Here is a 14,256-nt window from a genome sequence, read left to right as displayed (position 1 = left end):
ATGACTACAAAATATATGAGTAGAAACACAATCTACCTAGACATGATAGATGGACATGATAGATATCCTTATCTACATGATTCTACAATCAATTGTATGTTTCAAAAATCTATATTACAATGCCATTTCTGTCACTAGAAAGATACAATTCAACTGTCTACTCTCATACAACTATACTTGAGGCCAAACATTTACAATGAAATCATATAGTCACGTTCTGAATGAAAACTATCAACTTTCACCTTATATCATTTTAACATTTTATAATAATTTTTACTTAACCATTAATTAATTTTTCCTAGGAAATTTAGACAAAAAATTGAAAATCATTCACTATAAAGTATATAAACATTAACGATTTAATACTTTTAGCTTTCAATTCACTTGACAAACATTTATTAAAAGTCACAAATGTATTTTAAATGGCCCTAAAATAAGGAAATATTTCTTAAACGATGAAGATTCAAATATATGGAGAAAGTAAATTTTTGAAAATAAAAGCAAATTAAAAAAAAATCCAATCAAGTCTTTTAACCACTTTTGTTCCGTAAATTCATACATAATTTTATCAACTAAAAATTTGTCTACACATTAATTAAACACTCATTTCTATGAATTACAATCTGTCAAACAAAATCTACCAATCTTCCAAGCCTTAGTCACAACATTATGAAAACATTATATAACCAAAATGTAATTTGAAAATTCTTGAAAGATTATGACTAGAATTTTCTATAAATAGAATGTGTTTATATTTGACTAAAATATATTTTTCAAACTGCTTTTCATAATAATATAACAAAAAAATTTATGTCATTTTTAAACTACAGTTTGTGATATTCTCATATAAATACAAAATACTTATAGAGTGCCTTGAGAAACCAAGGTGAAACAATTCAAACACTTGTCATGGCAGTTCAGAATTTATATGGTTTAGGTGTGGGGATCAGAACAACTTTTGTTGGAGTAAAATATTGCCATGTTTTTTTTTTCTGGACAACGTCAAGATGTAACTTTTAAATGCAAAGTTATCTTTCCTGTATTGGTTACAAAATCCAATAATCATTTCTCCATTAGGTATATTTCCAACCCCATCTGCCTCCCCCTATCCCAAATAATATTAAAAAGGGAATACTATAGGCTCTAGTATCAATATCAAATAAATATAACTATATCTACAACCTTAAATGCTTAATTACTACATAAAATAACATAAAACATAAAAAATAGAAAACTAAAACAACTATAACAAATATAAATAAAATATCTATAAATAGCATTGGAGACCTAAATAATTTTATAAATGGATCTTTATATGGCAAGAAATAATAAATGTTAAATATAACAAATCTAATCTTTCAAAACACATGGATTCATAAATGGGTTTTTAAAAAAACAAAATTGTAGAAAATGACTTGTATGGAGAGTTGTCTCATTGGCACTCACACCACATCTTCCTATATCTATTTGCAGTTCATACATATATATAGCCTATTTCAGTAAATGATACATAAAAGTAATCAATATCTATCAGTAGACTATATAGAGTAAAAGGATATCATTTAATTATCCAAGTTGATAAAAGTTAATCTTAAAAAAAAGTATAGTTTCTTAAACATGTTAAAAAAACATGAAATATTGTTAATGAGTCATAAAACATTTTCAGGCCAATTTTAAATCTGGAATTATTTTTTTATATTTCAAATTTGTTACTATAAATTATAAGATACCCAAAACTGGTAAACAAGTTCAGGAACACATGCAAAGAATGAAGGCTAGATGAATTTTCTAAGCTTAATTTGGATTATCTCCCATTACTTTTTTATTTTGAATATCTTAGGTCCGAGAACACAATTATTTCGTAGTGCATTTCTTTTAGAACATAAATGAAAATAAAAAAAATCCCACCTGCGCTTTCTCAAAGAAATTTTTACAGTGTGTTGTACTACTTTTGGGACAAATTATATCAAAATTATAGAAAACTTCATCGGCTCTAACTCAAAATATGGACAATTCTATGTTTAGGGCGTCTTGAAATCTTTTGACAGCTTCCGAGGTGCTAATTTTTAACCTTTTTCAGCTGGACCAAATCACTACTTTCCTTTAAATTTCTGGACCCAAATTTTTTTAGTGTAATTTCACCCCCTACTTGCAATTTGAGGCATTGAACATGGAGAAATAAATTTGGAAGGGGTATAAAAATTAATGGCAAGTAACCCACTGTCAACACTAGGGACTATATTCGTGAACAACGAAAATCAAGGGACGACAATTGTGGTCTCGGACCATATAATATACCACCTGACCACAGTGGGTTTCTTTTATGATAAACCCAAGTGCAACACTTTAATTCTGATTCTACAAAAAATTCTAATTCCTTGTGTATTATATTATATACTAAGTCAAAAATCTATTTTCCTTACTTTTAGTCTACTTTTTCTGTCAGTGTGCAATCCTAAACATTACTGTTACAAAATATATATTTCTTAAATATATAAATAGCTTTTGAAAGAGAAAATGGTTAATACATTTGTAATACAAAATATATATTGCTGCATGATGTTACATTACTGTTGACCTTTCATCTGCATCACAATGAGTCCCCTATAGCATCTAATTACATCTGTTTAGAAACTGTACACCATCATGCAATTTGTACACATTCCTTTTTAAAGCTTTTTCCTTTCTAAAATTAAAAATTTTTCTTCAACATATCTAAATAAATTTCGTTTCTGTATTCAGATTATTCCTCCAGCTTTTTTCATGCTACCAATCCAAGTCGATTGACCTTTGATGACAAAAATGTATGTAGAACAAACACAATAGGTTTTGGGCAGGTCTGCAGATCCAGTTCCTGAAGCACAATTAGGTTAAATTTAACATTAGGATTTATTATCATGTCTATCATGTTAATCACCAAAATAAGATCTTTAATAAACAACACAGACTGTTAATTTATTTTTTATTTAAAAAGTATTTCAATTTTAGAGGTCAAACTTTCCTTTACTGTAAATTCAGAAATTATTGCGAGGTTTTTATTATTGGGAAAAATGCAAGAGTTGTAAAGGCAATAATTTAAACTGGCATTTTGAAATATTTCGTATGAATTAAACATGACTTTTCTCAAAAATCGTTATAATTAAAATCACATTTAAGTTTAAAATTACAAAATCGCAATAATAAACATGATAAATGCACGCAACAATTTCTGAATTTACAGTAATTATTTCAAACACATATAAAGACCATCTTTCAGCAAATGTCTTTTAGACTTGCCTAAAAAATTGCAGAATCACGATCAATTTTGTAGACTTTACCTTTAGCAGTCAATAGCATTACACCAACATAACCAATTGTAATTATATAAAAACCAATATTTATAGAACAGTATATTCCTAAATAGACTTTCACTGACATGCTTAAGTTTATAAGTTATAGAGTGTGACGGGTAATCAGTGTAGTTGGTTTGTGTCTGTTATATTTGTTTTTCGTAATCTGTTTTGTTATAAATTAGACCATTCATTTTCTCAATTTAATCATTTTATATTTTTCATTTTGGAGCATTTTATAGCCTACTATGTGGTATGGGTTTTTCTCATTGTTGAAGGCTGTTTTGTTGCCTATAGTTGCTTACATCCACTTCATCTCAACCTAGGTGGATAGTGTTCTTATTGGCAATCATACCACATCTCCTTATTTGTATATTTACATGTTTTGTTCTGTTGATAATTTGGATATATATATATGTTTCATATCTGTGTATTATTCATACAATCTCCACTTATTTAACATCCATAAATGGACATACAAAATGGAAGCATTTAAACAACAAGCCTCAATACATGTACCTAGACCGGATTTTAATAGCCAATTAGTTTAAGAGAAATTATAGTATTAATGTACCCTTTCAAATCCTAGTGTTCTTCAAAAAATTGTAAATAAAATACTTACATGTTCTCCATCTGTTCCAAAATCTAACCACATCAACCTGTTCCCGTCATCTCCTGACATTCGTAACTTTTCATACGGAAAAGACCAGAAAATTTTATCATCATTTGCATGGTATAAGGTAAAACCATTTTCATAGTGTAGATTTAGTCTGGCTTCTTGGTTCTGCCAAGTACATACTGAAAAATACAAACACACAAATAATAATATCAGATTTAGTCTGGACTTTTGATTATGCCATGAACAAACTCAAAAACACACGCACAAAAATAACACAAGATTTAGTCTGGACTCTTGATTATGCCATGAACAAACTCAAAAACACACACACAAAAATAAAACAAGATTTAGTCTGGACTCTTGATTATGCAATGAACAAACTCAAAAACACACACAGAAAAATAAAACAAGATTTAGTCTGGACTCTTGATTATGCCATGAACAAACTCAAAAACACACACACAAAAATAAAACAAGATTTAGTCTGGACTCTTGATTATGCCATGAACAAACTCAAAAACACACGCACAAAAATAAAACAAGATTTAGTCTGGACTCTTGATTATGCCATGAACAAACTCAAAAACACACACACAAAAATAAAACAAGATTTAGTCTGGACTCTTGATTATGCCATGAACAAACTCAAAAACAAACACACAAAAATAAAACAAGATTTAGTCTGGACTCTTGATTATGCCATGAACAAACTCAAAAACACACGCACAAAAATAACACAAGATTTAGTCTGGACTCTTGATTATGCCATGAACAAACTCAAAAACACACACACAAAAATAAAACAAGATTTAGTCTGGACTCTTGATTATGCAATGAACAAACTCAAAAACACACACACAAAAATAAAACAAGATTTAGTCTGGACTCTTGATTATGCCATGAACAAACTCAAAAACACACACACAAAAATAAAACAAGATTTAGTCTGGACTCTTGATTATGCCATGAACAAACTCAAAAACAAACACACAAAAATAAAACAAGATTTAGTCTGGACTCTTGATTATGCCATGAACAAACTCAAAAACACACACACAAAAATAAAACAAGATTTAGTCTGGACTCTTGATTATGCCATGAACAAACTCAAAAACACACGCACAAAAATAAAACAAGATTTAGTCTGGACTCTTGATTATGCCATGAACAAACTCAAAAACACACACACAAAAATAAAACAAGATTTAGTCTGGACTCTTGATTATGCCATGAACAAACTCAAAAACAAACACACAAAAATAAAACAAGATTTAGTCTGGACTCTTGATTATGCCATGAACAAACTCAAAAACAAACACACAAAAATAAAACAAGATTCAGTCTGGACTCTTGATTATGCCATGAACAAACTCAAAAACAAACACACAAAAATAAAACAAGATTTAGTCTGGACTCTTGATTATGCCATGAACAAACTCAAAAACAAACACAAAAAAATAAAACAAGATTCAGTCTTAACTCTACTCTGCCATTTTACAAGTATTTATTGAAAATACTCGCACAAAAATAATAATGAAAGGACAAGTCTGGTCTAGCCAGCTGAACATTTTTTCATTCCTGTTTTCAATCTTTTTAACTTTGAAAAACAAGGCAAAAATTAAATGTACTAGATGGACACAAAAAACAATTACTTCATACAATGTACTTTAGATGTTGATTCTGTTAAATGATGTGATATATGTTATAACTTGAGGACGTATATTTCAAATTTTGTTTATCAACAGTGCACCATTAGAAGTGTGAAACATCAGAAGACTTAAACTTGAATGCTGTACCTCTTATTAATGCAATAAAACATAGATAAAAAAACTTAATTTTCTACAGAATATATAAATCTGTCAACTATAGTAAGCATCATTGACTTAAAATAGTTATTCAAGTTTTATTTTATCCACTAAAAACTTAGTCATATGAAACCAGTGACTGGTGAAAATACTGTAATGCATGTATATATCATCAACTTAGTCTTCTGTGCACGTTTTCATTATTTTGAGTGCATTCATTTCGTGTAATCGTCAAAAAAATTATCTCTGTCTGTTATGATGTGAAAATATGGCAGCTAATTAACTGTCATATTTTAAAGCCGTAGTTTACTGATTGTCACCTAAGTATAAACAATCAACAAAGAAACATGGGAACTCATAGTCTTATACCACATCTTCCTTTTTCTATATATAAATATCTTACCACAACTAACTTCTTTAATCAATACTGCAGCTCCGTGTGATCCTTGGACTAATGCTCTGGACCAGTATGCCAGGTCTCGTTGTGTTTCTACCCTAAATACATGCATTTCCACACCATTTCTTGTCCCACATCTCGTACCAAATGTCACTAAATCACCACCGGTCATTGGGTTAGTTCTCTGACCAGAATGAATTAGTCTGAAATTGATTTGAATTCATATAAATCAATATCAAATGCTAATAAATAAGCCTCAAATTCCTGTTTTATTTTTTTAAGTAATCATATCTTGACATGTAGTGTCATTAGGTTTTAAGTCATTTTGTAAGTGTAGTTAGGTTGATGTCTCATTCAGGTATACCAGTATACCCAGCTCTTTTTTTATTCATACATAAGTAGATTTACATGTGCAGTAAACCTTTGAGATTAAACAAATATTTCAAATATTTTGAATTCAATATCAATCGTTATCATGGTTATAGCAATATTCTAAACATTTTTCCCCTGCCTCTACAAATAGCAATGAAGGTATACGTATATGATAAGGTAGTTTATTTGATCCCTTGATTTTGAAATCAAAAGTGTTACAAGTCAACTAACATTGAGTAACATCTTAATAAAACATTAATTACCATGATAACTGCTGATTCATTTATTTTTGTTGGTTACAATTTTTTTCGTAGATTGAGGAAAAAATTAATTGTCTGTTTGTTGATATTTGATTTCGTGATTTTGCGAAAGATTTCATACAAGCATATATATGAAATTTTTACTATGTTTTAAATTTAATTTGTGGTTCACCTAAAATTGGTTTTCCACAAATAACAATGAATCTACAGTAGTCTGTTACCATGGTTACATATCATCAGTGTTTATATTTTTGAATGTTGTCTTTCAAATATGCATCATGTGCATAAGCATGATAAGGGCATGAAACTTCTTGCATTTTTAAAGTGTTTAAAGGACAATGAAGGAAAACCTGTTAAAATTGACAAAATAGTCTCATTTCGAGATCATGCATTCATGTCATTATCATTTTAACATCCCAAAATGTATGCAAAATAACTGACCATTTAAGGTCAAACATGTCACCATCAATCATACTGACCATCCTGTACTACAGAGTTCAGTTGACATCCTTTTCATTATCTATAAAAATACATATTTTGAAAGGTTCGAAGACTGAAATTATTTTTTTTTAATTTCAGGGTAAAAAATTATTACGAGCTGTAAACATACCCCCTCCATTTTCATACAGACTACATATGCAAAACTACATATGTATTACTTCCTGTACGCAAGTTTTTTTTTATCAAAATATCAATAGTTGCAAACCTTGTAGCCAGTAATGGATGACTTTGAAATGGTGTAGCCCATTCTTCTTTACTCCAAGGGGCTGTATCATACATCATTAAATCTTTATCTGTTACAGCTAGGAATACTGGTTTCCAGGTGGGGGTACCTTGCTCGTTCGATAACTAAAAAGTAAAGGATGATAAAAACGTAAATTCATTTAAAATCACATGCTGTAAATTAAGTTTCCTCTATATCTGTAGATAACTAAAAGATATACATGTACATGCATGACATGTGAGAATTTGATGTTGAATGTGTGTAAAATGTCTTTTTTGGAAAGGCTTTTGTTTAATAATAGTCATGTTTATTTTGTCCAAAAGCAATGTGTAATATGACCATTACAGGTTAAATATATATCAATTTCAACACTTATGGCATCACCATGATCGGCTCTAAAATGTCAAGATTTTTTACTGGTTCATACATTGTATATACCAATGAAATCAACAGAACTTTATTAAGACTTGATAGACCACATATTTTTATTTAACAATGTTTAATATTAAGTAATTCAAATATTTTTGCAATTTCAGTGGCCAAATGAGGCTCCTATCATGCAACAATGTACAACATGAGCTAATTATATCTATTGCTTTAATTGAAGAACTGAATGAAAAACCCAAGATATTTTTTATCTTTTATTAAACATGTTAAATCAGTCACAAAACGTGTGTCATGATGAATGTTTATAAATACATATAAATGCATGTTATAACTCACAAGCCTGAAGCAATTACCAGTAAATTTTTATCCCTGACTAGTCATTAGGAGTTTTAACCAAATAACATCTTGTATGCACAGTTAATTTTAAGGCCATGCAAAATTTATTGTTGGTTTTCCCTAACATCATGAACATTGCTGGATATGTGTTTAACCTACAAGTCAAATCTTTTTTTTAACACCTGAAACAATGGTCATGAAATCAAGATGAGAAAAAAAATGATTTCTAACTATATATAACTCACCTGCTCAGATAACCATCCAATGTGTTTGATCTCCCCTGAATTAGGAGCTGAACTCATTATGTGGTTGGCTTCCTCTATACATTGTCTCATCAAAATAGCCACATTAGCATGGATTAGATTGAACCATTCTGAGGCTGTTCCAGGATCAGGAAACCTTAATATACACGAACTTTTCCCATCGGGGGAATTGAGTTCTAAAGTTTTTCTTTCAGGATCTGACATACAAAGATTTCTACATAAATAACATAATTTTAATGGGATTGTCTTGGATTCATTCCAGTTTGCCCGGGCAGCATCTCTCTGAGCTTCTTGACCGCCCCAACCCAAGTCATTCAATGCTGAGGTCTTTCTAAAATATGGACTAACTTCTCTTATATACTTTACTGAAACAGAGGAAAAACATTTTAGACTTAACACACACACAATAATATTACATGTATGTACAGGTCTGTGTGCACATGTTATGCATGCATGTGCATGTACATTTTAATTTGTCAGAAAGTTCTACTATAAAAATAATAAAAGTACTATGAAAAAATGAAGAATTAAACAGGTCAAATTCTCACAGTATCAGAAAATGAGTGAAAATTGTCTCTGTTTTACAGAATTAAACTGATATTTTTTATCAGAAAGCAAAGCATTGCCTATATCTAACACTGTTGTCTCAATTTCTTGTAGATGCTTGGCCTTTTTATATATGTGTACATGGTCTTGAAGTTAACCAATTTTAGTAATTTTAATTTGAAGAAACAATTGATACATGTACATGTACATGTAGCAACATTTTGATACAAGTCAAATATTTTTTGCTTTTAACATGGACTTGTTGAAGTCATATTTTGTTTTGAAATAAAAGGAAGGAACTCATTTGCCATGCATGCATGAAACATATACATCAAAAGCAGACTTATGTCTGAGCTCTGACAAATGTCTGACAAGTGAACATTGATGAAGATAAGAGCAAGTCTGCCTTAACCATACATGCATACATTTGTACATGTACATCTGCCTACTTGTATTTTTCATCTAGGCATCATTTTTGAAAGAAATGTAATATTTTTAAACATGTTAAAGCATGTTGGAAAGTTACCATTGAAACAGTAACATTCTCATGATTACAAATGTACATGTAACTGATAGCAAAACCATTGACAGACATACATTATACATGTACTTGTGTTGTATCTTTTAAAACTAGTTAAATCATCTATGAAGAGCCTACAATACACCTGTCTGACAGTATCTTATCAATTTGTGATTACAATTTAAATGATCACCAAACTAAACAATGCAGTAGTTAATTCTGTGTAACATACATCTACATGTAAATGTAGGTTGCTTCTTCATGTTCTTAGGCAATCTTTATCATGTTTATACAAGTATTTTAAGTATGTCTTACTAGTTGTAAATGTACTTTTGTAACCATGGTAACTGGTACATAACTGTTCAAATGCATATAGAAATTCATTTTTAACATGGAAATATTTATATGAAATGTCAAATGGGGAAATAGATGAAATTACACAAAACTCTAAACAAACATCAAAATATCACTAAAATAGCAATCCATTAATATAATGTCTTTAACTAATCCGTTTTAAATCTTTAATACATGTACATGTATGTATTTGATACATTTGTATATATATATACTGTATATATATATATATTTTTTTTTTTTCTTTGCTTAACAGACAAAGTCATGAAAGTGATGTTACAATTGATTAAACAGCACTTAAAGTTGCATTTAATACTTATGATTCGTGATAAATAAACTGAAGCAAATACTTTACTTTAATTTTTTCCTATATAATTGTAGACTACTATGTGACTACCAAGATAAAATAATATTTGATTTTTTTTTTTTAAATCTCTTTAACCATGCAATGTTCATGATGTTTAAGACTGTGAGACTTCAAGAGATTTATAGATTTTGGTAGCTTCAGACTGAAAAACTATCGGAACTGCTCAATAAATTAACCACACATTTCTAATCGTAAATAAATACATTTTTGTCATAAAGTAGATAGATATTATCATGTAAAATGACAAAAAATGGTGTTTCAATTTGATGTGACGTGTTTTATAATAGTTTCAGAATTTTGGATTGCTATCGACCCCATTTCTTATAACCTGGTTTGCATTCTGTACACTTCTGTGATGAAATAAATTGGATTATAACAATTTTGAAGTGACAGATTATAAGTTTGATAAACATGATACACTAGCTGGCATCACTTTAAAACTATAGTTTGAATGACATATTTTATTGATATTATCAGAAACTATTAGGATAATGGCAAATACTTTTTTTAATTCATGTCCGTTTCAGTATCATATATTTATTAATAATGACCCAACGATGAAATCAAAAGCAGGCAGCCACAGTGGGCCCCCTAATAAGAAAATTTCTGGATCCGCCACTAGCATGACTAGAGGCACCCTGGGTGGGACGGATTCTGGGTCCGTCCGCCCTGATTCTGGTTCGCCCTAGTTTCTGTTTGCCCTAATACCTGTTTGCCCCAAGTCTGTTCGCCCTGATTTTATTTTTTAGTAGAGTGTTGCGTTGTGTCTATATAATTGAATGTGTTGAAGTCAGTCTACAATTTGGACGAATAATTACGATGTATCATTTTGTTTATAGCTAGCTGCTACCAGGTTATAAGTTTCTGTACATTTCAGGACTACAAGATATTGTGACTTCAAGGTATTTTAAATGTAAAACAACTGAAGACTAAATTATTTGTATGTAATTGAATATATGTTGAAGTTTAAATTCACCGAATATTTATTTATGATGTATATTGTCATCTGTGGTACTGCTATAAGGAAATAAATTTCTCTGAATTTCAGCACTACATCGTATTTTTAAAAGTAAAACAACTGAAGACTAAGTTGTTGTCTTGCTGCTACGAGGATAAGTTTCTGTGAATTCAAAGACTACAAAGTATTTGACATAAAACAACTGAAGACTATGTCTATGTTCCAGACCATATGAGTATTTGGACCGTACGCGTACGGTCCGGACCGTATACGTATACTCGTACGGTCCGACCATACGCGTACGGTCGGACCGTATGAGTATACGCGTACGGTCCAGTACGAGCTGACCATACATGTTATTTGATCATATGGGTTAAATGGAAACAAGCATTTATCACAATCTTTATTTTTAGTTTTACAAATTGTTATTGATAATTTATTACAATTAGATAGATAAAATGAACAAACGAACAATTGAAATTAAGTAATTGTTTAATTTTATCTGAATCCCATTTTGGTACTCTCTCCCAAGGTGACACAATTCAAGTAACGTAATATTTTTTACATTTTCATGTATGCAGTTCATGCATGTTCCTTTGCATTTTGCTTTTTTTGGTAAAGTTGCTAAATATTCTAAAACAATTGTCCTCCCACATTATGTTTACTTCCGATATCTTCAATTTCAGTGATCATAATTCAATTAATGTATTACTGATCGACATGCTTAATACAAGAGATTAACAGATTTAATTAGCGTGAATTTAAAAAAAGTTAAAATATAAAGTTTTTGTTTCGATTACAATTGAACTTTTTTAGATTAATTTGAGTTAAGTTATGTTGATCTGCTATATGCATTTGTAACTAATAAACTTCACCAACTTTTTAATATTAGTCAGACCGTACGCGTACGGTCCGACCGTATGAGTTTTTTTGAAAAAGTACGCATACGGTCCAGACCGTACGCGTACGGTCCAAATACTCATACGGTCTGGAACACATATATTTAACTTTATTGATACATTTTAACAATTTGAAAATATTCAGTAACAGTTTAATATAACAAGATCAATTCCGAACTGTACTTCGCACACATTTATTTCCTAATCGAATATTTAAAAGCACTAATTTGAATTATTATTTGTGAAACAAATACCAAAAACACAGTCACACTGGCTGCTGTACATCACTTGTCATCAGTGTTTTAACCCATCCAAGCTGACTATTTTATTTGAGAAAAATGTTGTTTTCATTATTAATCCATCAAGGACAATTCATATAACAATCGGTGATATCAAAGATTTCAAATGATACATTATCAGCAATCAAAATTCAATGAACAGTAATTAAAAGTTAATAAAGTGTAAAAATGCAGCCAAGAATTTTATTTAATTAACACAAGGATTTGTATGTACTATACAAATCCTTGATTAATATAAATTTGGTAAATATTCTGTATTTAACTTTTAATAGATATACATTTTCAATATATATATCTATATACATGTGTATATTTCGTTCGTTAATGTAACATATACATACATGTATCATAAATGAATATAGGGCGAATGAACCCAGGGCGAACAAACTCAGTGCGAACGAACCTAGGACGAACATGTACATGATGTAATCAGGGCGAACGAACCCGATACCAGTGGGACGCATCTGAGCCTGATTATTCTATTTCTATAAAAATAAATGCGACTCTTGGATGCGTTATAAGACTATAATTAGCTGCGGAACCGTAGCTCTTAGGTCCTTATGTTATTTTTTTACTATTTGCGGACCAACATAAGGACCTAAGAGCTACGGTTACGCATCTAGACTATAATATGATAATTTGATTACCTTCTATATCTACAACTTTTTTTGCCTTTTTCAATGCTTTTACAGCATCATCATGAGTTGCTTCCCTTAGATCTTCACCATTTACAGACAAAATAGCATCTCCTACATAAAGCTTTTCAGTTTTGTCTGCCGCCATTCCTTTGAAGATTTTACTTATTAAAATTGGCATTTTATTCTCTTTTCCACCTTTAATACTGATTCCAAGGCCATTCTGTTCCTCTTTAACCACTCGCACAAGTCGTTTTTGCCCGGCGAGACTGTCTGGTAACTGGTCCGTTTTAGGAAGTGTGCTAGGTGCATCTGATGATCCAAGAGTGCTATTTGCTAACTCTGGATTTTCATCAAGTGTTAAAGTCAACGAATCCTCATTTAAAGTAACGTAAACTCTGCACCATTGCTGTCGAATATATACTTCGAACAGCCCAGATCTTGGCAGACCAGCCGCCATTTTGACAACCATCGTATCACGTGATTACTGTACTTACAGGGTGGGAAATTTCAAAGTTCTTTTTGGATAACATTCCGTCTGAGGAAACAAAAGATTGGGCTTGCTTTTTACGGTTATTTGCCTCTTACTACTATCAAAGGACTTGTTATCTACTTTTGTAATACAGATTATGAAAATAATGGTTTTTAATATTTTTGTAGATTTTTTTTAGAGGTGTTCGATAATGATTAAAATCAAAGACATATATATAATGATCTATAATACATGTATTATATGTCTCTGATAAAATATATACATTTGATGGTTCTTTTAATTCTGTTGACAATTATGAATTTTCTACTCTATACACTACACTTCAACACAATCTTATCAAGAAAAAGTTTTCCGATATTTAATTGAATGGTCTATTAAAATCGCATTGCAAATTTATTATATAACTTGTTGAAAGCCTTTTTTTCTGTAACGAAAAAGGAAAGTATGCTAGATACACATAATGGAAATGTGAAGATTTGATTGAAGCTTTAAATTTCCCCCTAACCTACATATATGTACGTTCGGCGATAAAATGTGTCGACAGGTAAGGTATCATTATGGGCATTTATTGTGTCCCTTTAATAGCAGATTTATTCCTGTATTGCTATGAATCACAGTGTATGACCAATCTCAGTAAAGACACGGCATTGTTACATTTGGTTGATATATTCAACAATACCTACCGTTATCTTG

At 30.4% G+C, this 14,256-nt stretch overlaps 1 protein-coding gene across 1 annotated transcript; it reads right to left on the bottom strand.

Annotated features, from left to right (window-relative positions):
• Positions 1 to 2,423: 2,423 nt before the first annotated feature.
• On the bottom strand, positions 2,424 to 13,560 carry LOC139524815 (beta-1-syntrophin-like). The gene is made up of 6 exons (XM_071319918.1): positions 13,083 to 13,560; positions 8,475 to 8,857; positions 7,489 to 7,631; positions 6,157 to 6,353; positions 3,952 to 4,127; positions 2,424 to 2,854 (listed from the first exon to the last, which is right to left on the bottom strand). Exons 1-6 carry the CDS (start codon positions 13,540 to 13,542, stop codon positions 2,762 to 2,764), a joined length of 1,452 nt encoding a protein of 483 aa, XP_071176019.1. The 5' UTR covers positions 13,543 to 13,560; the 3' UTR covers positions 2,424 to 2,761.
• Positions 13,561 to 14,256: the final 696 nt, after the last annotated feature.

Source organism: Mytilus edulis, chromosome 5 (genome assembly GCF_963676685.1).
Source record: "Mytilus edulis chromosome 5, xbMytEdul2.2, whole genome shotgun sequence".
In the NCBI taxonomy this organism is placed as follows: Eukaryota; Metazoa; Mollusca; class Bivalvia; order Mytilida; family Mytilidae; genus Mytilus; species Mytilus edulis.
The sequence above is the reverse complement of the archived record's forward strand: the minus strand, read 5'-3'. Positions and strand labels throughout refer to the sequence as shown.